This window comes from Gigantopelta aegis, chromosome 11 (genome assembly GCF_016097555.1).
Source record: "Gigantopelta aegis isolate Gae_Host chromosome 11, Gae_host_genome, whole genome shotgun sequence".
NCBI lineage: Eukaryota > Metazoa > Mollusca > Gastropoda > Neomphalida > Peltospiridae > Gigantopelta > Gigantopelta aegis.
In genome coordinates, this window is record NC_054709.1 from 3826247 (window position 1) to 3853529 (window position 27283).

General features: G+C 34.8%; 1 protein-coding gene across 1 annotated transcript in view; it reads right to left on the reverse strand.

Annotated features, from left to right (window-relative positions):
- LOC121385634 overlaps window positions 1-25451 on the reverse strand; it is a 95754-nt gene extending 70303 nt beyond the window's left edge. The window contains exons 1-2 of the mRNA XM_041516388.1: window positions 25334-25451; window positions 11156-11324 (exon numbers count right to left, since the gene is read on the reverse strand). Of these exons, the coding sequence (XP_041372322.1) occupies window positions 11156-11305 (150 nt within the window). The 5' untranslated portion in view covers window positions 11306-11324; window positions 25334-25451. The remainder of the gene's footprint in view (window positions 1-11155; window positions 11325-25333) is intronic.
- Between the last annotated feature and the right edge of the window lie 1832 nt (window positions 25452-27283).

Here is a 27283-nt window from a genome sequence, read left to right on the forward strand (position 1 = left end):
CTGTAAATAACAAACATTTGGAACGTCACTGTAATATAGACGTACCATCGATAAAGTGAAAGTTGCATCGTCACCGCAAAATATCAGTGTCAAATTGTGGTCTTTCTTTTTATATTATTATAAGATTTATTTTTATTAATCTAAACATGCACCAATAAGTAGCCTGTTTTATAGTTCAGAGGTTTTTGGTGTGGGTTTTTTTAATCTGCTGTATACTACATTTTACATATCAGTGACAAATGGTAGCCTTTATTTGTTATTTATAATGGGAATGGGCCTTTTTCCTTTAAATGTATCTATTTTGTTTCAGTACTGGGCTGATATTTAGTCATTTTACAACAGTGTTAACTTCTGCAAGCTGCACAGAGGTGGCCTGATGCCCGAGGACAGTGGTTTTTAGATTCGGGCAACTAAAAATTACTTTTTGCGATCCCGATGGTAAGTGGTGGTGAATAATATAATAAAAATAAAATAATAATAATAATGATAATAATAATAATAAATCTACAACGCTACGAGCATACGAAAACAAAAGAAACATCTACAAGTCACTTCTTTCTGTTTTACAAAACGTTTTCTTTTGCATTTTGTTTTAACTTTGTTTGAGCTAAAAATTATGTATTTAAAATATAATTTCAACTTAACTTTGAGGTAACCGATCGGTTAATCCACAGGTTACGCAAATATAATTCACATAACCGAGGTAAAAACCATGTGAACCGACTTCCGGTTACCTCAGATTTCGAAATATTGTCCCCTGTAAATTGTCAAAAATTTGAAAGAGGCATGCCAGGTCAGAGGTCCCATATCCCGTAAATATTTGGCATATCGAGGAGTTCTGAATGCCCAATTCGGGCAAATAAAAATAATTTATTCGATTGGCAAATCATATTCTTAATACTATTCACGATTATCCGTTGGGCTTTATGTGAATTATTATTATTTTTTGTTTTTGGAATTAATAAATGAAATATAGTTTCATTGCTTTTCATCAGTAATGCGGTACAACGAAAACCTGTTCAACTTTAATGGTTTATTCACGTAAATTTAAGTTATGTTACTCATGCCGGGATGGGTATCTAAATTCTAATACATACATGTATTTATCTGTAGTTTATCTTATGAAATACTTTAAATAAAGTTTTGCTTTGTGTGAAAAAACAAAATTACAATCAATGGCCAAAAACGAGATGAAAATACGAGAAAAGGCTGATCACGTGATTTCCTGTTGGTTTGAGGATAGCAGCCCCACGTTCAGTCAGCAAACATTTCACTAACATTTGCAAACTGTTGCAATCGTGAAGCACGTAAACCAGTCTAGCAGACATTTTTCTTGCTCGGTTTGGCTGAACTCGGCCCAGAAAGTGAAAGTGAAAAAACCAGTGATGTGTTTGGGGTAAATGCACTTGCAAATAATGTGATATGCATATGTTCGGCCAGCCGTTTTTCGCTAAACATTTGCAATCTAATTTCACTGGTTCCCGAAGTGGTCATTCGATTTAACTTGCCACGAGTACTTGAATGTTGGGGGGTGGGTGTGGGAAATGCGTAGCTAGCGATCAGTCTCATGGACATGGCACACTTACTGATCGTAAAATTATAAACGCCCAATTGTTGAAATATTGCATGTAAATATTTTCTCCTTTTTTACTGATTTCAAGATTTGTAAACAATCCCAAACAAACATTGCAAGCTTATTAAATAGCTGATAACAACCTTGCGATAACCACGTAACTACCGCGTTTTGAGCTAGTATTTGGAACCTTTTTACAACCATGCGACTAACTTGTTGCAAGCTTTTCTTGCATGCTTGCAACTAGGTTGTAGCAAGCTTGCCACACGCTTGTGAATACCTTGCAGCAAGCTTGCGCAAGCATGCAGCAAGCTTGCTCAAGTATGCAAAATGAAAACATGCTTGCGGGAAGCTAGCGAGTTGAAGATATGCATGCAGCAAGCATGCAGCTAGCTTGCGCAAGCATGCAGCAATTATTTAAGCTTGCAAAATGAAAATATGCTTGCGGGAAGCTTGCAGAATTACCGACTACCTTACGCGAGCTAAATGTTAGCTATTAATAGCTTGCATTGCTTGTACAACCTTTTTTCTTCTTCTGTTTTTGTGGTGGGTGGGATAATAAATATCATTTAAGAAGTAAAAAGGTTATTAATTAACATTTATTCCTTGTTGTTTCTCAAATATTGTTCAGTGCCATATTAATATAATTTATATTCATAACCAAAAATATGGACCTTCCACCAAGCTAGAATAATCGAGTCAATTCCTAGTTAGGAACTTCTATAAATACTTGTATTATAATAATATAAATTTTTCCTATATGGATATGAGTGGGTGACAGGCTCGGTCGCTCGGCTCGAGCTTGGCTGGCACCGCATTAAAACACAAACATGCAGTAAGTTTTGTTTATTCTGGACCCATATTTGCCATGTTCATGATACATATCATGCTTGTTCCTTGGATTTGTTGCAGCTCAAGTGCACACATTGACTTGCAGAAAAGTTATGCTAGATGTTTAAACAATTATACATACACTAGATCGCAAATTGGTGCATTTGTACACCATCAAACACTGTCAGATATAAAACAATCTTCTTCAAATTTGCTATACATAATTTGTGGTTTGCTATGCACCCTTATGAAAAAGTAGGACAAAAGTAGGAATGAAAATATAGAAAAAGTAGGACAAAAGTAGGAAAAAGGAAGGGAAAGAGTAGGACAAAAGTAGGACTGAAACAGTACACAGCAACATTAATCATTGGGAAAACGAATGTGTTAAATCTAAAAAGTGGTATTACTGAGAAAACACTTTTAAAAATGGTTTATGTTGTGCTCAGTTTGTACCTACCTGTATTATGTGTATATTTTCAATCATATGCAAAATAACCTGAATCTTATGTCAGGTTACAGTTATTTGAAATATATCAAGGCATTAAGAAAAAACATACAGAAAACTATATGTGGAACAGACGGACAGTCAGAAGGATGGAGATGAAACTTATAGTCCGCCCCGTGGGAAACAAATTCTTAAAGAAAGAAATGGGTTTTTTAACGATGCACTCAACGGTTACGATTATATGTGTTAGACATATGGTTAAGGAACACACAGATTTTGAGAAGAAACCTGCTGTCGCCACTACATGGGCTACTCTTTCCGATTAGCAGCAAGGGATATTTTATTTGCGCTTCCCACAGGCAGGACAGCACAAACCATGGCCTTTGTTGAACCAGTTATGGATCACTGGTCGGTGCAAGTGGTTTACACCTACCCATTGAGCCTTGCGCAGAACTCACTCAGGGTTTGGAGTTGGTATCTGGATTAAAAATCCCATGATCCGAACCCAGTACCTACCATCCTGTAGACCGATGGACTAACCACTAAGCCACCAAGGCCGGTTAAACAAATTCTTAATTTCGAGCCATGAGAAAGGAAATTTAATTTTTTTAATTTAACATACACACAGGAGTAGGGAAAGAAAAAGGAACAGAAATGGGGTTTTTTAACGATGCACTCAACACATTTTATTTATGGTTATATGGCGTCGGACATATGGTTAAGGACCACGCGGATATTGAGAGACGAATATGCACCATCCCACAGACAGGATAGTACATACCACACGTTTTGTTACACCAGTTGTGGAGCACTGCCTGGAACGAGAAATAGCCCAATGTGTCCACTGACGGGGAGAGGGAAAGGGTGTCAGTCAAGAGTTAAATACATACATGTGTATCTTTATGTAGTGATAAAAAAATGGCATTTATTTACATTTAGATTGTGATGTTTTTACTCCACAATTGGGAATGAAAAAAGAACATAGCCTTTACAGAATAGTGGGAAATGCAGAATAGTGGGAAATGTCGAGAATAAAAAAGGACATAGTCTTTGCAGAATAGTGGGAAATGTCGAGAATAAAAAAGGACATAGTCTTTGCAGAATAGTGGGAAATGTTGAGAATAAAAAAGGACACTGTTGCAGAATAGTGGGAAATGTCGAGAATAAAAAAGGACATAGTCTTTGCAGAATAGTGGGAAATGTTGAGAATAAAAAAGGCAGTCTTTGCAGAATAGTGGGAAATGTTGAGAATAAAAAAGGACATAGTCTTTGCAGAATAGTGGGAAATGTTGAGAATAAAAAAGGACACTGTTGCAGAATAGTGGGAAATGTCGAGAATAAAAAAGAACACCGTTGCAGAATAGTGGGAAATGTCGAGAATAAAAAAGGACAGTCTTTGCAGAATAGTGGGAAATGTCGAGAATAAAAAAGGACATAGTCTTTGCAGAATAGTGGGAAATGTCGAGAATAAAAAAGGACATAGTCTTTGCAGAATAGTGGGAAATGTTGAGAATAAAAAAGAACACCGTTGCAGAATAGTGGGAAATGTCGAGAATAAAAAAGGACATAGTCTTTGCAGAATAGTGGGAAATGTCGAGAATAAAAAAGGACATAGTCTTGCAGAATAGTGGGAAATGTTGAGAATAAAAAAGGACATAGTCTTTGCAGAATAGTGGGAAATGGTGCCGAACACCGGCGTCTTGAAACACAGCTGATGAAGGCCTGATATGACATCTCACACACACTAAAGCTATTTAATTCAATATATCGTAATAATATGACAGACGCCTCTGGCAGTCAAGTGATAACAATCAAACAACCACGGATGACTCAAAAGTATTTACACAGTAAGCCAAAAGTTCTCTTACGATATTTGCCCAGAGCTGCTAAATCAGTAATAGAAAAAAATAATAATAAGCAATTCCAGTATATCATCAGTTCGCCTATCATCAGGATGAACTGCCCAAAGCTAGGCCAATGATGTTCAGTTATGAGTCCAAAAGGTCAAAGGCCAATGATTCAATGAGTACTAAGTTAAGTTATAGGTAAACAGAAAAACTACCTGTACCTACGATTAGTAGCAGGGACCACTTTCTTCTCATATCTTATTCCATTATACCTGCTACATTTTTCCATTAGCAGCAAAATATGTTTTTACATACAAAAATTTCCAGCAGAAATTCGATGGTGTCGAACTCAGAAGGGTCGATTATACTGAAATGCTCGAACCAAAAACAAAGTCCCGAGTTACACTTACAATTAATAACACGATGGGTTGAACACTATCTCAAGTACCGAAAGGGTTCCACATGTAAGTTTTGTGTGTGTGTGTGTGTGTGTCTGTGTGTGTGTCTGTGTCTGTGTGTGTGTCTGTGTGTCTGTATGTATATGTATATGTGTATGTGTATGTGTATGTGTATGTGTATGTGTATGTGTATGTGTATGTGTATGTGTATGTGTATGTATATGTATATGTATATATATATACATATATATATACATGTGTGTATATATATATATATATATATATATATATATATATATATATATATATATATATATATATATATATATATATATATATATATATATATCATATAATATCTTACATTTTCAGTGCAATTAAAGTATGTGATATTTTTCAGATCACATACTTTAAGAATTTGATAACTTTGCAAATTAGATGTAAATTAGTCGAGGTCTAGGTTTATTGACATTTAAGCAAACGTACTTGGGTGAGACTCCATGATTGATGTATGCATTCATAGTCATCAACTAAAAACATTTCAATGGTAATTTGACACTGAAAGCTGTCCAGCGTTCAGAAAACAAAAAACGTTAGGCATAACTTTATTTCAAAAATACACCACGCCACATATTCTTACGTCATTTGAATATTTAGTAATGGCGGACTGGAATTAAAGTTGCGTGTACAGTTTACAAAAACACGTTGTATTACGCTTGAGATTATATGACAAGAGATTATTACCCTCGTGTATTTCGGTATCGTCAATATCATATATTAGGAATAAAAATAATGTATTATGCTTGCCAGAGGCTCGCATAATACAATTTTTATTCCTAATATATGATACTGACTATATCGAAAAACACTGGTAATAACCTATATATATATATATATATATATATATATATATATATATATGGCAATTCCATGGTTACTCGCGTTACATTTTTACATAGTAATTCTTTTGATTTGCTCAGAATTAATAATTATACCGTCAACACTTATTTTCTTTATTACACTTTATTTGTTAAATAATAAATGTATATTATAAAAATAAGAAAAAGGAAATATGATGATTAGTTTTCATACTGTGAATGTGTAAACATCAGTTACTTGCGTTACATAAAAAGGACATGTATGACAAAAAATGAACACACTTAAAATCCAAAGTCTCCTCATACTGTAACAGTTATGATAAAAGTGGATATATTGGTGTATAACTATTGTGTTTAGGTATCTTTGTATGATAAGAGTTTATTTTTGGTTATCAAAATAGTCGGTTACTCGCATTACGGTTACTTGCATTACAATTTGTCCACTATTTGGTAATGGCTAAAACAATAGATTTTAAAGAAAAATAACAGTTTTTAAATGTCAAACTTGTATTGAAAGAAACATCAGAAAGCCACACAAATCAACTGGGTAAATATTATCAACAAATTAAACTTACAACACGTTAAACAATGAATTAAAAAAAAAAATGCTGGAATTAACGTCATTCTTTTTAAAGATTGAAATTTGAATTAAAACAACACTCTATAAATAATAAAACAAAATTCACCTGGGTTTTTTCTCATTTTCTGTTATAACATAACGAAGACAACTTTTCGTATATTTCTTTGATTCAACTCCAACATCACTGTTAACAGTTACTCGTATTCACTTAGAATGACTGTGTTTTCAGTTTGAACAACATTTCAGTATATCCAAATGTGACAGCAACAAAAGTGTTAATAAAATTTCACACTTCTATTGTGCCTGTTAAATACTTGAAAAGGTCAAATGCGACCAATGTTCTGTTTGGGTGACTTAAATATTAAAACAATAATGGTATTAGTCGCCCAAATAATATTATCTTCTTTAGGGCTATAACATATGTGTCACTATTAATATTTGTATTCCACATTAAAATCTTGCTCGTGGTTAGCTTACCATAATTCACCAACATGCATTTTTTTTTTTTGGACCACCATATTTTCTGGCAAGTTTCGAACCCTGCACATATATTAAAAAGAAAATTATCTAGAGTCTAGATTATGGTAGCCCAACTCCCATGACTAGTGATATTCAATGTTGGGCTAGTAAATAACTACTATCGCCTAGCCCGATGTCTAGTGAAAAACTAAAAAGTTGTCAAAAGCTGCATTTAAGTCTATTTTGTAAATATGAATATCCTGCCCCCTCCCCCTCCCTCCAAATCTAATAATTTATAAGCTCTATCTCCTTCTTTAGGTGATATATCTGATTATTCCTATTAGTAAAATTGTATTTACTCAAAGCAGGGCTAGTGAATTTTTAATTGTGGCTAGTAAATGTTCTAAATTACTGATCCCATGGCTAGTGGATTTTTATAAAAATACTACTGGTATGTGAAAAGTACCTGCTATAAAGAATAATATTAAAAATAAATTAATATCCAATTTACATAGATCTATGAAAAATGGAAAAACATTTGTTAGCAAAAAACATGTATCTTAGTTAAAAAGGCTTATTATAACCGTTTAGTGTCATACTCCAACCCGCAAATGAGTAATCAAGTGAGAAATAAAATAGGAACCAATTTTTTTTTTAATGTAAGCACATTGTTGTTAAACTGGTGTTCTTTCATCATATGATGAATTTTAAAAATCATTTCATACATGTACAACCTTAAAGACACTTGTTGTTATGACAAGTTCACCACTGCTGGCCACTTTATATAAACAATATTGAAGCCAGTTCCCTTCTGCAAAGAAAAGCAATTTGATATCCTGACACAGAACTTTTGACTGCTTGTTTTATGGCAGTCTAAGTGAAATAATGTTCTTGTTAGATGAATAGAAATAAAAAGTTCAAGTTTGTTTTGTTTAATGACACCACTAGAGCACATTACTTTATTAATCATCGGGTATTAGATGTCAAACATTTGTGATTTGTGATTACATAGTCTTAGAGAGGAAACCCGCTACATTTTTCTATTAGTAGCAAATGATCTTTTATCATCAGCATAAACAAACATCAGAACAAACTTTTGTTAAATAATTTTACCACCTATGGCATGAGTCCGTATAAAATATTTGGTTAAAGACAGTGTTTTATTACAAACTAAATATCGATGCATACATGTAGTCCTACAAAATGTTTTTTGTAAATATTTTCAGTTTGGTTTGACGTAAAAAGTATTTATAAGCATTTTGAAAATAAAATAGTATTTTTTGTGTAAAATTTAGAAAACAATGTTCTCAAAAATAAATAATTTGTAGTAAATTTCATAGTATGAAAAAAGGCGTTTCCTGTGGGAACAACTATAGATGTTTAAAATTTTGTTTGTGACAACGGCTTGGCTATGTCTTTTCCAAGTTGGCTTTGTTCAAGTGGAAATGGTACCTAAAAAAAAAATTCTTCAAAAATTTAAATCACACTTCTTTTTAAATCAGACATCTCCTTTATCGGCATGAGTTCCACCCGTTACCCCAACCCCTCCATTTCTTCAATGACTAGAGTTAGTGTTAGAACCTTTGATGTTGAGGGGTATGGGATAAACTCTTTTCCATTTCTTCTTCACTAAACCTCACTTCTCCCTAATGTATCTAGAGGGAGAAGTCACTTCTCCCTGTTTTTCTAGCCTAGCTTGAACCCTGTATATATATCCAAAGGTACTGGAACGGTTACTCTGGCACCTTTTTCTCATTCTGGTTGATAACTCTGGTGCCACTCAGCCGTTATTTTCAAGTCAAAAGTTTGTCAAGTTACAGTACTGGGTGATTTCAATTCTACTTACTAATATTCTGTAGACTGATATGAGTTTGCTGATGACAGTATTTTTCAATTAGGGTTACGGTTAGGATTCAATTGCTTACAAGTACCGATAATGGGATAGTAAATTCTCAGACCGAATAGTGCTTTCTGAAATGTACTATTCATTTGGGATAGTGGTCAAAAAAAAATAATTTCGATCCCTGCCCTGAGAATATAATGTAAATAGATTTACATAAAAAGCATCATCAATTGCTGCACTGGTTAGATGATATTTGGCCATGCAGAAGCATTAGAAAAGCACTTTTGTGGTTAAAACTAAATATAAAAAATGTCCACTCCATTATTGGTTACAAACCCATATTTTCGTTATGGAATGGCAAAACTCCCTAGGAACAACAATAAGTATATGCCTTTGACCTGCGAAATGTAAGTAAATCACCCAAAAATTATGTACTTTTCTGGGGTTTATCGAAGGATAACATTCAGTTTTTAATTGAATTGTTCAATGGATACTAGGGTGAGACCTGGTTATATATATACTGTTTTATTATCCACATAGTTCACCACATACAGGAGAATATAACCAGTATGACAACCGTGTGTTATAATGATTTCATGTGCACAACGAATGACGTTATTTTGGGAACGTAATGCAGCTTCCACAGTCTTCGCTCTTTCCAAAATGACGTTTCGTTGTCTACTTCTAGGTACGCTTGAAACGTTCTGACATGGTCCTAGCTATTTGTGAAAGTAATATTATGGATTATATGGACAAAAAGGAAATTATGACACTTTTGTGTGAATCGTACTGATTTTACAAAACTCGCTCTCACTCGGGCAATATAAGAATCCTGACACAGCACGATACACAGGCTCATAGAATAATCTCTATTAAAACGAAGTATTTACAATTCTCAACTTTTTCGACATGTGGTAACTTGATCGTCCATTCTCCACTTGTGGTAAAACAAGTATCACTCGCAAATTTATAATTTTCGCTCAGAACAGGATACAAAAGTGTTGAAACTACTAATAATATATAGTTTTGTACACCACCACAAAAAGTGAAAACAGCTAAAGGGCTCTATTTTCAACGTGAAAATTTACTGCAATGAAAAACACACAATTTACAGTATTTTGGTGCTTGTATTATTTCGCCAAATTAAAATAAAATTTGGTGAAACAATTTCAAATAATGATCATCAGTATTAACTAGTACTGATATGAACAGATACTTTGGTGAAATTTTCAGTCAAGCAAGAGGTAGCCTTAACCTATACAGTGAATTCTCCAATTCATATCTCCCACCGTTTCGCACACGACACTCACAGGAAACCATTTATTAACAGGAAACTGAAAACAACTCCACTTCATGTGTCTAGAATTTTTATTTTCAGTGGCAAATACGTTGGAATTTTGAGTTGAAAAAGTGGTTTTCGGCGCAAGTATTCTCACTTGACAACAACGGCGGTACATCGCAGTCATTTTCAGGGATCAATAGCTGATTGTGACAGCTATTTTGATAATACATTTGATTGTTTTATCAACAATGAAAATCACCAAATATTGGGATATGAATCGTAGTTCGTTTTTTAAAAAATATTCTGGTCAGAAAGCCATTGTTATTGGGAATAATGGGACATAAATACTGGACAACTGGCCACAATTACCCGTAAGTAAATGCGACTTTTTCGATTTTATGCCTAATTTTAATCAACATTAACTGATCTAAAATATCATAAAAATGAGAAAAATACAGGAAAATAATACTTAATGAAATGTAAAGGTTACTAAGTGAATATATGTGAGTAAAAATTATAAACTTGTATCCAAACGTGTTTTCTGTCCAAAATTAATCCAGTAGTCTGAAGGTTAATGTAGACAACGATACCAGACAGAAAAACAATTTAAAATAAAAAAGTGAACAGATATTTTGGCGAAATTTTCTGCCAAACTCAGAGCTTGCCCTAAAATAGTCAATGATACCAGACGAAAAAAAATAATTTTAAGATGAAAAAGTTACAAGGAACTGCAGCAAAATTTTCTGCCAAACCCAGAGCTTGCCGTATACAACAATACCCAACAAAAAACCCAACAAAAATTAAGATGCAAAAAAAGTGAACAGATACTTAGGCAAAATTTTCTGCCAAACTCATAGCTTGCCCTAAAACAGTCAATGATACCAGACGAAAAAATAATAATAATTCACCAGAAACTGCGGCAAAATGTTCTGCCAAACCCAGAGCTGGCCCTAAAATAGCCAATGATCACCAACGAAAAAACCCCATAAAAGATGAAAAGGTATTACAGTGCTACTCACATTTCGAAAACTGTTGGTAACATCCTGGTCCTTGAGGTCCGGCTTGTCGAGCACCAGCCCGACAACCTTCTTCATGTGGGCGGTCGGTTGCTCCTCACACACATCCTCCTCGAGCAACTTAAAGCTCGTAATTTCCTTGTTTGCCTTCATCTTTCTCTCATTCTTTTATCTGAAAACACAAAATCTAAATCATAATTTCCTTGTTAGCCTTCATCTTTCTCTCATTCTTTTATCTGAAAACACAAAATTTAAATCACAATTTTCTTGTTCGCCTTCATCTTTCTCTCATTCTTTTATCTGAAAACACAAAATTTAAATCACAATTTCCTTGTTCGCCTTCATCTTTCTCTCATTCTTTTATCTGAAAACACAAAATTTAAATCACAATTTCCTTGTTCGCCCTTCTTTTTCTCATTCTTTTATCTAAAAAAAACCCCTAAATTTAACTGGTTATCAAGTTTTTTTAATCACCCCACAGCAATTTAAAAGCTTATTTTCTTATTCGCCTTAATCTTTCTTTCATTCTTTTATTTGAAAACAAAAATATCAATATCAGTGTTTCAGATTAACGGTATCCCGATATCCTGGGGATACCAGAATTTAATTTTGGATACCAGACTTCAAGAACCCAGTATCCCACGGGATACCATATAATTTTGTTAAATTTTTTTAACCCTGCGTTTTTATTTTTCACTGAAACATTGAAAATCATTATTGTACTGGTGAAGTTAAGTAACAGTATTTTTGAGCTCATACCCAGTTTAATGCTATGCCGTAACAATATCTGTCCCAACTCGTACCCAGTCTAATGCTACACTGGAGCAATAGCGACGTTGCAATAGAAATGGAACCACTAAGTCGCTATTGTTTTTGTTGGATGTTTCCTCTCTTCATATTTTATCTCAGATATTGTTTCCACATCTGCAGAAAATTGATACAAGTAATTTTATCATTAGTAATGTCAGAAACACTTATAAATTACTGCTAAATATTAATTTATGTCAGTATTACACAAAAATAGATGCAGCAAATCTTTTTGCCGATGCTGCTCGACTGTGAATTTAATGAATTCCGCGATTTTGATTGCAGCGTAGCAATAGACTAGGAACAAGAACAGTGTCGTCCACGTTTGTTACGATGTTATTTATGAATTTCATTTTAAGTGGGATACTAAATTCTCAGGTGGGATACCAGATTTTGAAATGTTAGTATCCATCTGGGATACTGCCCATAATGTTTAATCTCGAACACTGTTAATATAGTTATCCAGTGCTTATTGCTTGAAAATTAATGGTGAACAAACTGCACTTAAGATTTTATTGCTTATAGATAAGTTATCCATTTCCCTACATCCAAAGTGTTCCAATCCTCTTCCTAGTGTTTGTATGACCATGCTGGGGTGTTGTCATTCATTGTAATATCACTAAATGCATTTTTCATATTTTTAAAAAGGCACATACCTGTGAAAAGCAACAGTTATGGAGACAAACTCGAGTCTACTTGTTAAGGGTAAAAAGAAAGAAAGAAATGTTTTATTTAACGACACTCAACACATTTTATTTATGATTATATGGCATCAGACATATTCATGGTTAAGGACCACACAGATATTGAGAGACGAAACCCGCTGTCGCCACTTCATGGACTACTCTTTTCGATTAGCAGCAATGGATCTTTTATATGCACCATCCCAAAGACAGGGTAGTACATACCACAGGCTTTGAGATACTAGTCGTGGTGCACTGGCTGGAACGAGAAATAGCTCACCAACAGATCGATCACACACCGACCGTGCATCGAGCGAGTGCTGTACCACTGGGCTACGTCCCGCCCCTTTGTTAAGGGTATTTCCCTCTTTCAACGTCACAGACTTTTGTTTCATATTTTAACTTTATCCCAATGTGTTAACTTACAGGTTAGAAGATTAACGTAACTTAGTGTCCACTAGTTGAAACTACTAGGGTTTGTGAATATAGGGCAATTCCACGAAAAATGATACCTCAGAAGTGAAAACAAAATAACCCCGTTATGCCTTTATTTTTCACATAGAATTATTTGTTAAAAATCAATAAACCATAAAATACTCAAAACTGTGTCATGTGACCTGGCGGCCATATTTAATTTGTGCTATTTCCTCCTGAGAATAGAACCCAAATTGCACTGAATTTTTTTTTTTAAATGTCATTAAATTTGGATGAATATGACAATGGTAAGTATTGCATTTTGTTTTGTTAATGCTAATTCCCAAACAAAACAAATTTATTATAAATTTGGAATAGATTTTTATGAATAAAAACTTCCAACTTATAGCATGACCTCATTGTGTCATTTACCATTTGAAGGGTAATTTTAATATTGCCCTTCCAGTGCTGTACTGCATATTATATATATTTATATTCTTAGTTGTGCCATGGGTACACCACATGGCAACATAATAATCTAAGTAGGCACACCAAGAATTAAAATTTGTTGGTAACTGATTAACTCCCCAGTCAGTAACTGGCACAACACATTAATACATGTATACATTATTTTCCATTCCATTCTTAGGCATAATGTGAGATTGTGAACTGTGTTAATTCCCAAACTAGAGGGTGCTATAACAAATTTAACAATGAGTTTCATAATTTTCTTGACCTTTGAACTTGTAAGTTTTATAATTTCTTTATTATCACATCTGTGTAAAACTATAGAAAAAAAAAGTTTTCAAGAACTGCAAATACTGTCACCGTTTAGAAGTTAATGTAAAGATGTTTATTCCACTATTTAAGTGAAATAATCATGCTCAATTAACAGTTTTTATAGAGAATACTCCCCGAGTGTCTTGTGATATCATCATTTATCATCACGAGTTGATAAAGGTATGAAACCCCGAGGCTTGCTGATAAATTACGATATCACAAGACACGAGGGGGATATTCTTTTTATCATCCATTGTCATTCTTTTCATTTGCGACAATTGTAAAAAGTATCAGTAATGTGGGTTGAATGTCACTATATTTGGCAGCGGTTGACCCGTTAACTTGCAGATCGACAGTGGCGTGATGTCACTAATGATAGGTTTAGTGCTGAAAGATACACAGTGATGTAACAAAAGAAGCGATATCTCCTAAGAGGACATTGCAAGAGATATCGCAAATTACAGTGTCAGCGATATCTCCTACAAAAGCCTTTCATTGGATGATAAAAATAGATACATGTACGTAGATGATAGCAGTTTCACAAGCATTAATGCATATACTCTTTATTAACTTGTACTTAAAGATATATATTGTATAGCTTTTGAATGAATGAATGAATGAATGAATGAATGAATGAAATGTTTTATTTAATGACACACTCAACACATTTCATTTACGATTATATTGTGTCAGACATATGGTTACGGACCACACATATATTGAGAGAGGAAACCCCCTGTCACTACTTCATGGGCTATTCTTTTCAATTAGCAGCAAGGGATCATTTATATGCACAATCCCACAGACAGGGTAGTACATACAACAGACTTTGATATACCAGTCGTGGTGCACTGGCTGGAACTAGAAATAGCCCAATGGGCTTGGCCATCAACAGGGATCGATCCCAGACCGACCGCGCATAGAGCGAGCTCTTTACCACTGGGCTACATCCCACCCCTGTACAGCTTTTGATGTCAGATGCAAGTAGATTTTTTTCATTAGATATATTGTATAGCTTTTGATGTCAGATGTAGACATTGTTTCATTAGCTTGGAATAATATGATTTATGTATAGCACCGTTTATTGTAAACAATATCTATAATGTTCTATAATGATAATTAGCAGTAACAAAATTCAGAACTGCAGTTTCATACATGTATGTAATTGCAAGTCAGTTATTTTGCTATTAATTTATTTATCTTTTGAAATATAAAGATTATTTCTTGAATTAAATTACATGCCCATGAAATATTACAACAAAACAACTTCATTTACAGGTAAAAAGAATTATATCATTACAAAATTCATTTCAGGTGACCAACAGTTAATTGCATGAAATCACATTTTGATTGTTTTGTTAAATGACCAAGAATTCATGGGAAACCACTGTGGCAATATGGTGAAATGTTGATTTTTCTGAGTTAATTATAAAAGATTATGTATGAGATCAACTAATGAGTTATTTATCATACTCATATGAGTTATTTATTTACTCCTGAAAATATCCCATGTGGCTGATGTTTTAGTAGAATACCTCCCAAGACAGCAGCCTAGAAAATGAACGAGAATCAATCACATTTGAATGAAAAAAAAAGAAAGAAAGAAATGTTTTATTTAATGACGCTCTCAACACATTTTATTTACGGTTATATGGCATCAGACATATGGTTAAGGACCACACAGATTTTGAGAGGAAACCCGCTGTCGCCACTACATGGGCTACTCTTCCAATTAGCAGCAAGGGATCTTGTATTTATGCTTCCCACAGGCAGGATAGCACAAACCATGGCCTTTGTTGAACCAGTTATGGATCACTGGTCGGTGCAAGTGGTTTACACCTACCCACTGAGCCTTGTGGAGCACTCACTCAGGGTTTGGAGTCCGTATCTGGATTAAAAATCCCATGCCTCGACTGGGATCCGAACCCAGTACATACCAGACTGTAGACCGATGACCTACCACGACGCCACCGAGGCCGGTCACATTTGAATGAAGACAGAAAGAGGTAGGAAGGAGAATAGCGAAAAATAGGGCCAGATAAAGTGAAATAAAACAAGAACCCAAAATGAGACAGGACAGCATGCTGAGAATAAAAAACAAAACACAGATTTTAAATATGAGTTATTTACAATATCTGCCTTTATGTGACTTATTACCAGCGATTTCTTACGAAACATTTGGTTCGGTTCAGTCATTTGGTAACGTCATAACAAAGTGAATACAGTATATACTCCTGGAAATTGCAACAACCAAAAATCATTACACTTCCAATCAAGATGTACATATGTAAACCTAAGCTGTTGTCACATTGTTGAGGCATGTGTGCAGGAAATTTTGAAGGGGGTGGGGGTTTAGACTGGCTTGCATTGAGGGTGTAACTTACCAAGTTACTGGGTGTATGTGTATGTGGAAAATTGTGATAATCTGATGTCCTAAAATGCAGTTTCTTGCATTCTACAAGTAAAATTCATCATTAAAATAATAATAATAATTTGCTTTGAGCAGGGATAGGATAGTGTTGTGAAATGGGGGATTGACCCCCAACCCACCCCTTGAACATGTCCCTATTTAGATGTAATTAATATACCTGTGATGGGTGTATTAAAATGAAAAATTAAAAAAATTGTTAATTACAATTAAATTATACATTGGTTAAATATATAATAAATACATGCTTAAATATAATAAAGTGTAGATTTTTATGCAAATATTCAGTATACCTCATACATGCATGTAGGTATACCTGTACAGCATACATGTAGGTATACCCCAGGTTTACCCACAGATATAGTGCTAATTTTTGTTGCAATAGTAAGCTATCTGAATCTGTTTTTCAATGTACATTTCAAAATCAACTGTCCTATGATGGAATCCACAGAAGTACAAAACTTCACATACCTTAACACCGAGACACATTCTAATGACCTGCGACACACCTGTGCCAGGTAAGACTGTCCAGGTGAACTTAGCGAGTATATAGCACAGGTCATTCTTCATTCGTGAAGCGCGGGTCGCAGTAATTCCTCGGTAAACACCGGGGAGTTTCTTAATGCCATAATGAACAGAACTTGGTAACCCCAGACCAACAATGGCCCAGGCCTGCGTTCAACGACAGCCGTTGAGGCGCGACCAACCGAGCAAACGACATTGGGCAGCGTGCCTCAATACCTTCTTTCTCCGTTTCAGCCAGGTTTAAAGACTCGGAGCAGGTCTTTTCGCCCGATATTGTCGTTTATATGACAGGTCATAATCACATAATTCAGGGCCGTGTCGGGTTACCATTTTATGCAGAGGCTTGAAATGTAGAAAATAAGCATAGCCAAGCAACGGAGAAAAACCACAACAAATAAAAATAGAAAGAAAGGGGGGGGGGGGGGGGGGGGGGGAGAGAGAGGGGAAAGCACTTCACTAGTTTAATGAGATTTTATGGGATTATAGAATGAGTTTTGTTTAAGGACACCACTAGAGAACATTAATTAATCATCGGCTATTGGATCACAAATCTTAATAATTCTGTTTGTTTGATTTGTTTAACGACACCACTAGAACACATTGATTTATTCATCGTCGGCTATTGGCGATCAAACATTTGGTAATTTTTTTACATATCGTCTTAAAGATGAAACCTGCTACATTTTTCAATTAGCAGCAAAGGATCTTTTATATGCACCATTCCACAAAGAGGATAGCACATACCATGGCCTTTGATATACCAGTTGTGATGCACTGGCTGGAACGAGAAATAGGTCAATGATTCCATTGATGAGAATCGATCCTAGACTGACCACACATCAAGCAAACGTTTTACATCTAGGCTACATCCTGTTCCCGAGTCACTCATCAAAGTAAAGTTTGTTTTGTTTAACGATGCCGCTAGAGCACATTGATTTTTTATCTTATCATCAAAGTAAAGTTTGTTTTGTTTAACGACGCCGCTAGAGCACATTGATTTTTTATCTTATCATCGGCTATTGGACGTCAAACATATCGTCATTCTGACACTGGTTTTTTTAGAGGAAACCCGCTGTCACCACATAGGCTATTCTTTTACGACAGCCAGCAAGGGATCCCACAGGCAGGATAGCACAAACCATGGCCTTTGTTGAACCAGTTATGGATCACTGGTTGGAGCAAGTGGTTTACACCTACCCATTGAGCCATGCGGAGCACTCACTCAGGGTTTAGACTCGGTATCTGGATTAAAAATCCCATGCCTCGACTGGGATCTGAACCCAGTACCTACCAGCATGTAGACTGATGGCCTAACCACAACGCCACCGAGGCCGGTCAAGAGGCACTCATAAAGCCATACAGGAACACGCGTACATATCGTGTATTACAGGCCTTGACCGTAACTTTTTTCAGTGGTAGCCCAATCAGGCTACCAGGTTATAAAATCTGGTAGCCCTCAGTAAAAATTGGTAGTCCCATATTTTTTATAAATAAAACAAAAAAAGCAAAATCATTTACTTTTATTTAATCATGTTGTTTTAGGTGGGGGTTTTTAAAAATTTTTTTAGGTGTTTCAGCATCTTGTAACTGAATGTGCAAAAACAAATCTAGTAGTCTGGCGGACTACTGCGTTTAGATATCTGGTAGCCCGAGCCACAAATGGGTAGCCAACACACCTCAGGGTACCACTAAGCTCAAGCTCTGTATTACCAGTATATGCACCCACATTCCACATTACCTGTTGTAAGCAAACTACTTAAACCATACACACCGGCCTCAGTGGCACAAAAAGATAACAAATAATAATAATAAATTTATTAGATAATGATAGTAAACATTGATTTTATTTACTTATTTATTAATTATTGTAAAGTGTTTTATTTTTATTACTTTTTTTTTTTTAACCTCAAATGTTTCAACATTTTTAAGTTGGGGTTTCCAATATATGGTATATACACACAAATAATCTGCCAAAAAAAAAATAAAAAAAATTACTAACTAAAAATCAACCTGAAAAAAAATACTTTAAAAGTAGCCTATAGATACTTTTATGTATGTTTAAGTTCAACCAAATTATTATTTAAAAAAAAAAAAAATTACTAGTACCAATTGTAATAAATAAATAAATTAATTAATTAATTAATAAATAATACATGCACCAATTAGTATACATAAGTACATCCATCCATCCATCCATTTATATTTACACACACACACCTGTACACAAGACTTTACATAGTACTGAATTGTGCAGCCTAGCATCAGGCCAACAAAAACATTTTAAAAAGCAGTGACAGACACCAAGATCCCTTGAAGCAGGTGTGAAGAGAACTGGACTAGACTGGTATCCAGTCAATTAGAGCCCAGAACAGAACACATGGCCCAGGGACCCAACTGTGAATGACTGGGTACTAATCTGCAGTGGGTTATCTAATAGGGGAAGAATCCTTTTTTTTTTGTAAACACTGCCTAACACCACTCACACAAAGGGGGAAATAATGGCATATTGTTCCACTCAGACGAAAAAAAACCCATCAGGTGGTTTCAATTCAGTTTTCTTTTTTTTAGCAAATGGCCAAGGAGAGAATGCAAAAGGACAGATTTTTAAAGGAGAGAAAAAAAAAAAAGATAGAGAGAAAGACTAATAACAGTTGAGTTATACTTGTTGAAAAAAGTTTTGCTAAAGCTCAACCAACTAAAGTCTGAGCCAAAATTTTAACAACTACAACTAAATTGCTCTCCTACCTTTATTTTTTGTTAGATTTTACCCACATTTTGTCCAGACAGAAATCTTGAAAAAAACATTACAATGACACAGATTCCACATACTATATGACATCTATGTCATCTACATCAACTTCGCTGAGATCGCATAAAGCAAAAATCATGTAATTTTGTGCCGGCTGACATTTAGACTTTTTATGGTATACTCTCGAAGAGGGGTGAAAGGATATGACTTACTTAATCTAACAACGTCATAACATGTTACGATATAAAAGCAAACGTGATGACATTTTTTTTTTTTTTTAAATTATTATTTTTTTAAAATACCACTAGAGACCACTGATTTTATATTAATTATGTCACATACTTTGGAGGCTTTCACCCCTCTTGAAGAGTATTCCCCCCGGAAAAAAAAAATGGCAGACGGCCGAAAACTGCATGTATTTTGGCATATGCGATCTCAGCGGTCGATACTGGTGACATCGTTACAGTCTCATATGTGGATTCTGTGTCAATGTAAATTTCACAACTTGTGTCTGGACAACATTTGGTGGAAATGTAATTGTAATTAAAGGTAGGAGAGTTATATTTATTGTAGTTGTTAACAATTTGGTTCGGACTTAATAAAAAGTATTTGTTCGTTCATTCATTAATTCATTTATAATACATATTTAACTATTCAGGTCGTAAACTATCATGTTTGGGAATTCTTAAATCTTGAAAAAATGTAGCAAAACTCAATTTTATTTTATTGATCACACTAGAACAAACTATATATAAGAATGTTTAAAAAGTTTTTCTTTAGCAAAACCACTAGAGATCACCGATTTATTAATCATCAGCTATTGAACATATCTTTTATATGTACCATCCCAGACAGGATAGCACATATCACGGCCGTTAATATACACATATCAGTTGTGGAGCACTGACTGGAACAAGAAATAGCCCAATAGGCCCACCGACAGGGAATGATCCTCGAAACGTACAATTTACCATTTTTCTACATTGTATAAGAATGTTATAAGCACTTACAGGTTGATTACTATAAACCGGATACAAATTATTTTATTGTGTACTGTGGAAGGAAGGAAGGAAATGTTTTATTTAACGACACACTCAACACATTTTATTTACAGTTATAATGTGTCGGACATATGGTTAAGGACTACACAGATATAGAGAGGAAACCTGCTGTCGCCACTTCATGGGCTGCTCTTTTTTATTAGCAGCAAAGGATCTTTTATATGCACTATCCCACAGACAGGACAGTACATACCACAGCCTTTGGTACACCATTAGTGGACCACTGGCTGGAACGAGAAATAGCCCAATGGCCAATGGGCTCACCGATGGGAATCGATCCTAGATCGATTGCACATCAGGCGAGCACTATACCACTGAACTATATTCCGCTCCTGTAGACTGTGGAGACCATTTACCAAATACAGCGACATATCCAGGACTTTTTTGTCACGGTCTCATAAATGTTTGATGAGTAAGGGAAAATTAGCATGATTTAAAATCATAAGTGGGGTGGATTGTTTCTTAATTTTAGAGCTGGGTGGTATTCAAATTTGAGATTCGGAATCAGTATCGGTATTTTGGGGGCAATTTACGGCATTCAGTATTGACACAATACTGATATCGAGTAGTATTTTCAATTAAATTCCACACACAACGCTATCATCTGATTTATACCCAACCAGGGTTTCTGCCACAGGGTAAAATGGGTATGGTGCCACAGTGTTCGAGATTAACGGTATCCCGATATCCCAGAATTTAATTTGGATACCAGACTTCAATAATCCAGTATCCCACCGGGATACCATATAATGTTTTTTTGTTTGTTTTTAATCCTGCGTTATTTTTCGCTGAAACAATGAAAGTAGTCATTTACTGGTGAAGTTAAGTAACAGTGTCGTCCAAGTTTGTTACGTTGTTATTTATGAATACTACATGGGATACTAAATTCTCAGGTGGGATACCAGATTTTGAAATGTTAGTATCCAACTGGGATACTGCCCAACATTTGTATCTCGAACACTGCGCCATACCCAAATTGTTTTGCAGATTTTATTTTTTCAAGTTAACCTTTTGACAAAATTAATTACTCTTTATTATTACTGTATAATTTTCTTAACCCTAACCCTAAACTGAAGCAATTTTCTTTCTTCCCACAGGCAGGATAGCACAAACCATGGCCTTTGTTGAACCAGTTATGGATCACTGGTCGGTACAAGTGGTTTACACCTACCCATTGATCCTTGCGGAGCGCTTACTCAGGGTTTAGAGTCAGTATCTGGATTAAAATTCCCATGCCTCGACTGGGATCCGAACCCAGTACCTACCAGCATGTTGACCGATGGCCTAACCACGACGCCGGTCGAGTCTAACAAGTTTTATAAGCCTTGTCACGGAACATTTTATTTTCAAAATCTTGATTAATGATATTTCTAGTCAATTGAAAATTTATCAGCAACTACTGTTTAATGTTTTGAAATTGTGTAGCTATCTCTGGAACTTGCGTAGTAAATAGCTACGCGATACTGAACAATATGTCGGCTGCAGGTCTGTCAAAATTATCAGACCAATAGGTCGAGTGCCTACCTATTGGGTGAATTCCGAGTATCATACCATGCGGTTGTATATCGAGGTAGTGTTTTCCCTAGCTTGTTTTAGCATGGTGCAGCACCATGCCTCAATAGTCTAGCACCATCTTGCCTTAATCAGTACCATGCTGCCCTGAGATTAAACAAGCCTTTTTCACTAATTAATTCTAAAATTACAAAACACCCAAAAAGGTATTATTAATTAATAAAATATACCTTTCATATCTTTTGCTATTCATTAATTAAAGCAAGCACATAAATTACATTAATGTATATTTCAATTAATTTTTGTGTATTTTTAATGAAAAACAAGTGCCCAAAAATGGTGAAAATGCACCAAAAGTGTTTGGTCTACCATTGCTTGCCTAATTTGTAGGGAAATCACTACAAGGTATTATGTAAAGTTTGTTTTTTGTTTTTGTTTAACGACACCCCACTAGAGCACATTCATATATTAATCATTGGCTATTGGATGTCAAACATTTGGTAATTCTGACTCTTAGTCAATAGAGGAAACCCACTACATTTTCTTAATGCAGCAAGGGATCTTTTATATACATTTTCCCACAGACAGGAAAGCACATACCACGACCTTTGACCAGTTGTAGTGCACTGGTTGGAATGAGAAAAACCCCAATCAGTTGAACGGATCCACTGAGGTGGTTCAATCCTGCGACACAAGCACCTCAAGAGAGTGCTCCACCGACCAAGCTAAATCCCACCCCAGGTATTATGTAATAAGCATCCTTGTCACTTCTACATGTGATGAACTAAAACGTATCAAAATAAAATTCTTTGATATATACTTGTCATAAAAAACCAAACTTGTTTGTTGTTCATTATAATATAATATATTATGCCCTGTGTTCTTACTGGTCAGTTTTAGGATACTGCCCCTCCTCCCCCTCCCCCCCATTTTGCTGACCACTGCCTTTATCCAGTGACACAAACATGCCATTGGTGATGCCTCTGACCTATGGCAATTTATGTCTCAATGATGGCAATTGCTGTCGGTTTGGTTCCATTTGTCAAGTTCGAGCCCTGAATATATACATAGTATTAAATCCATCTATCTAGAAGGAGGAGGAAATGTTTTATTTAATGACACACTCAACACATTTTATTTATATTGAGAGAAGAAACCCAATGTCGCCACTTCATGGGCTACTCTTTTCGATTAGCAGCAAGGGATCTTTAATATGCACCATTCCCTAGACAGGATAGCATATACCACGGCCTTTGATGTACCAGTCGTGGTGCACTGGATGGAGCGAGAAATAGCCAAATGGGCCCACTGATGGGGATCAATTCCAAACCGACCGTGCATCGAGCAAGTGCTTTACCACTGGGCTATGTCCCGCCCCTCCATCTATTTAGAATTCATTTTCGTTAACATATGTAAGTTATATCATCTGTACGTAACGCAAATATTTTATTTAACGACACACTCAACACATTTTATTACGGTTATATGGCATCGGACATATGGTTAAGGACCACACAGATATTGAGGGAAGAAACACACTGTCGCCACTTCATGGGCTACTCTTTTCGATTAGCAGCAAGGGATCTTTTATATGCACCATCCCATAGACAGGATAGCACATACCACAGCCTTTGATATCATATGTACGTAGCCCAGTGGTAAAGCACTCGCCTGATGTGCTGTTCATCTAGGACCGATTCCAATCAGTGGCGCACCCTGTACATTGCCGAATTTGCCAATTGCTAATTTTTATACAAAATGGCTACAAAATTTAATATTTGGCTAATAAAATATTCCTCAAATTAACCACATTTTAATAAATTTTAAGAAAGTACTCTGCATTTTTGAAAATTGTCTAAACCAAAATTTGTTACAGCGTGAACCCTGTCCTTGTTCAAGCCAGTGCACAACTGCTATTCTGTCTGTGGGATGGTGCATATAAAAAGATTCCTTGCTATTAATGAAAAAATGTAGCAGGTTTCCTCTTTTAAAACACACACACACACACACACACATAATATATATATATATATATATTAAAGTATATCATGTAAAGTTGATAAATGAATGGTATATTCTGGGAAAATTTATTTTTAAAAATCTTTATTCGCGATATTTCTAGTCAATTGAATTAATTAGCAACTACCGTTTAATGTTTTAAAATTGTGTAGCGATCTCTGAAAGTTGCGTAGCGAATCGTGCGTTACTGAACAAAATGTTCCATAACATTACATATTCTTACATGGATTAAAACTAATATTGTGGGTAGAACATGGAAATACATGATGAAAAGGTTTCAAGCCAGCTTGTTTTGCTCAATTATTATATATAAACAGGTTTGTTTAGTTTTTTGTATAACTTTAAGGATTTGCTCCATGATCTTTCATCCCCAGTTTGACTTGTTCACCCCATATATAATCATATACCAGTTCGTCCCCAATGTGGGGGGCCAAATGACATACTATTTGGGGACCAACTGACTGGGGGCAAACAAGACCTGGGAGACTGACTGACTGGGGCAAACAAGACCTGGGAGACTAACTGACTGGGGTCGAACTGGCTTGGGGGTTTCCTCTCCAAGACAATATGTCAATTTAATAAACAAGTTTGACATCCAAAAGCCATTGATTGATAAAATCGATGTGCACTAGTGGTGTCGTTATGCAAAATAAAAGTTGGGTTTATAAACACAAATTACAATCATAGCAGTGTTGCCTACCAGTGCAATTATTAATTTTTTTAAAACACCATTAAAAAATGCTGTAGTGATGTATATGAACAAAATCGAACGTCAACACCTAACCACAGGTAAAATTAATATAAAAACATCAACAAACAAAAAACAGGCTATGGTATAGTCAAAGACAAAACGTTTACGCACTAACCTGTGCATTGCAACTGTTCTGTTTATAAAACTATTAGTTCAGTAAACAAGCTGTAACTTTTAAAGACTAGTTTTAGTCCCGACAACGCATTCCGTTTATCCAGAGTCGCTAAAAAAAAATTGTTAAAACTTTCGAGATGCAAAGTACAACATCCCGTGTTGATTAGATTACTTTGGACACTTCTTTTTTTTTTTGTAGTTCGGCTTTCTTGTTTCGTTCAAGTTTTATCGGAGGTCGCCGACTACCTCGTCGAAGTCCCGGCTCCGTGTTGGAATGCGCACGGCAGTTGACCTAATTCTACAAACAAAGAGCACGGGGAAGTTGTAAAAATACTTACGAAACATTTATGAACGTATGTAATTCCCTTCTCCCCTGGAACACGATCTTCGTTTATGCAAAATCCTGCCCCGTATACTACTTTGAGTGCCCTCCTTTAAAAGATGGCGGTGAAATCCGAGGCCGTGACGTAAGCGAGATCAACAATGGGTAGACCCCCGGAAGTCTCACTACAGAAAGCCCGCCAAACTCTCACACATACCTTTGCGGCATATAACGCCACAGGTCGGGTTACGCTTTTGGGTGTGTGGGGCTCAGGTGGTTTTGTTAAACCAGACTTTTAACTGATGTGTGTGAAAAATTAATAATCATCAATTGCTTTACTTGCCACAGCTGTAATCGGCCTTTGGCTAAAACAGATTTATGTATACTATATATATTTATATTTTTTTTAAAATACAATATATATATATATATATATATATATATATATATATATATATATATATATATAACATTATATAACATTATATTATATTAACATTATATTATATTATATTATATTATATTATATTATATTATATTATATTATATTCGTTACTTTAAAAGTAACATGGACATACAAACAAAAAGTGATACTCATTCTCTATAGTATTCATATTACACACTGAACAGATTCTTTCTTCTCTTGGAATATTTTCAAATTTCAATAATAATTAGCAGAGTTATTGTAGAATTATTTTTGTATGTTTTAAAACAATTTTTGGTTATGCAAAAATTTATAAAATATTTTTGAAATTTTCAAAAATTAGTTTTGGTTACTTTAAACTACTAGTATATTAAGAGACATATACCTTGTAGATTTCGATCAGTAAAAAATATAGATTTTCTTGATTAATTTATTCTGCAAAATAGAACATTTCTGTTACACCCATAACAGTTTTTCTCTTGTTTCTTTGTCAAGCCAAAATGGAATTATTGACAAAAAAATAAGATTTTTTTTCTCTCTCTCTCTCCCCCCCCCCCCCCCTTCTTTCTTTCATTCTTTTTGTCTGTCTTACTTTTCAGGAACAGGGTCTAGATGTCGATATAATGACGATATATCTTACAATATGTCACACAATAGACCATGTCATGTTGGAAAACATTAAATGATTTGAAACCACAATGAACGATTTTAAATCAATTCAATTCAATTCAATATTGTATAGACGTCTCACCTTAAAAATATAAATATATAATACATGTAATACATAATATTTTAAAAGCTACTCAACATAGAGTTATGAGAGATGAGATACAACCAAGGTATCATTAAAAATGACTAGTAAGCAATAAAATTACTACTTTTTTAAAAATAAAATTACTATTTTTAAATAAATAAACTCTTCTTTTTTCTAAAATCTTGGCACAGGTTTTGGCAAAGTTTTCATTATATCTTTGTTGGAAAATAAAAATATCATTTTATCACATGAATTAAAATCATTAAAAGTGTTATTAATTAAGACATCGTTGTTAAATACAATTTCTCTAAAATCATTATACAATGGACAGGATAAAATTACATGCTCTTAATTTTCAAAACAACCATTGCAACAAAAACAATATTTTAAAAAATTTCTAAAATAATTTCGTACCTTCTTGTTTCAGTTCTTAATGGTGCAACACCGCACCTAAACTTAGCAAACGCGCTTCTATGAGAAATCGGTGAAACAGATGTATAATAAAAGTGTTACATACTTGTTTCTAAATAAAGTATAACTTCGAAGTTTGTTACCTCCCTTTCCATTAAGGCTAGTATTGCATGTTCTTCGAACATTATTTAACCACTATAAATTATTTTAGAATTATTATAACATGCCTACAAGAAATAAACAACCTTATGCACCCGTTGACAATTTCCTCTGTGTCCCTTAAGTTGCAAAACTAAATCATAGACCTAATGGGCAGTGGCGTAACGTGGGCGGGGCCAACGAGGCGGTTGCCAAAATTCTGGACTGGTGGAAGGGAC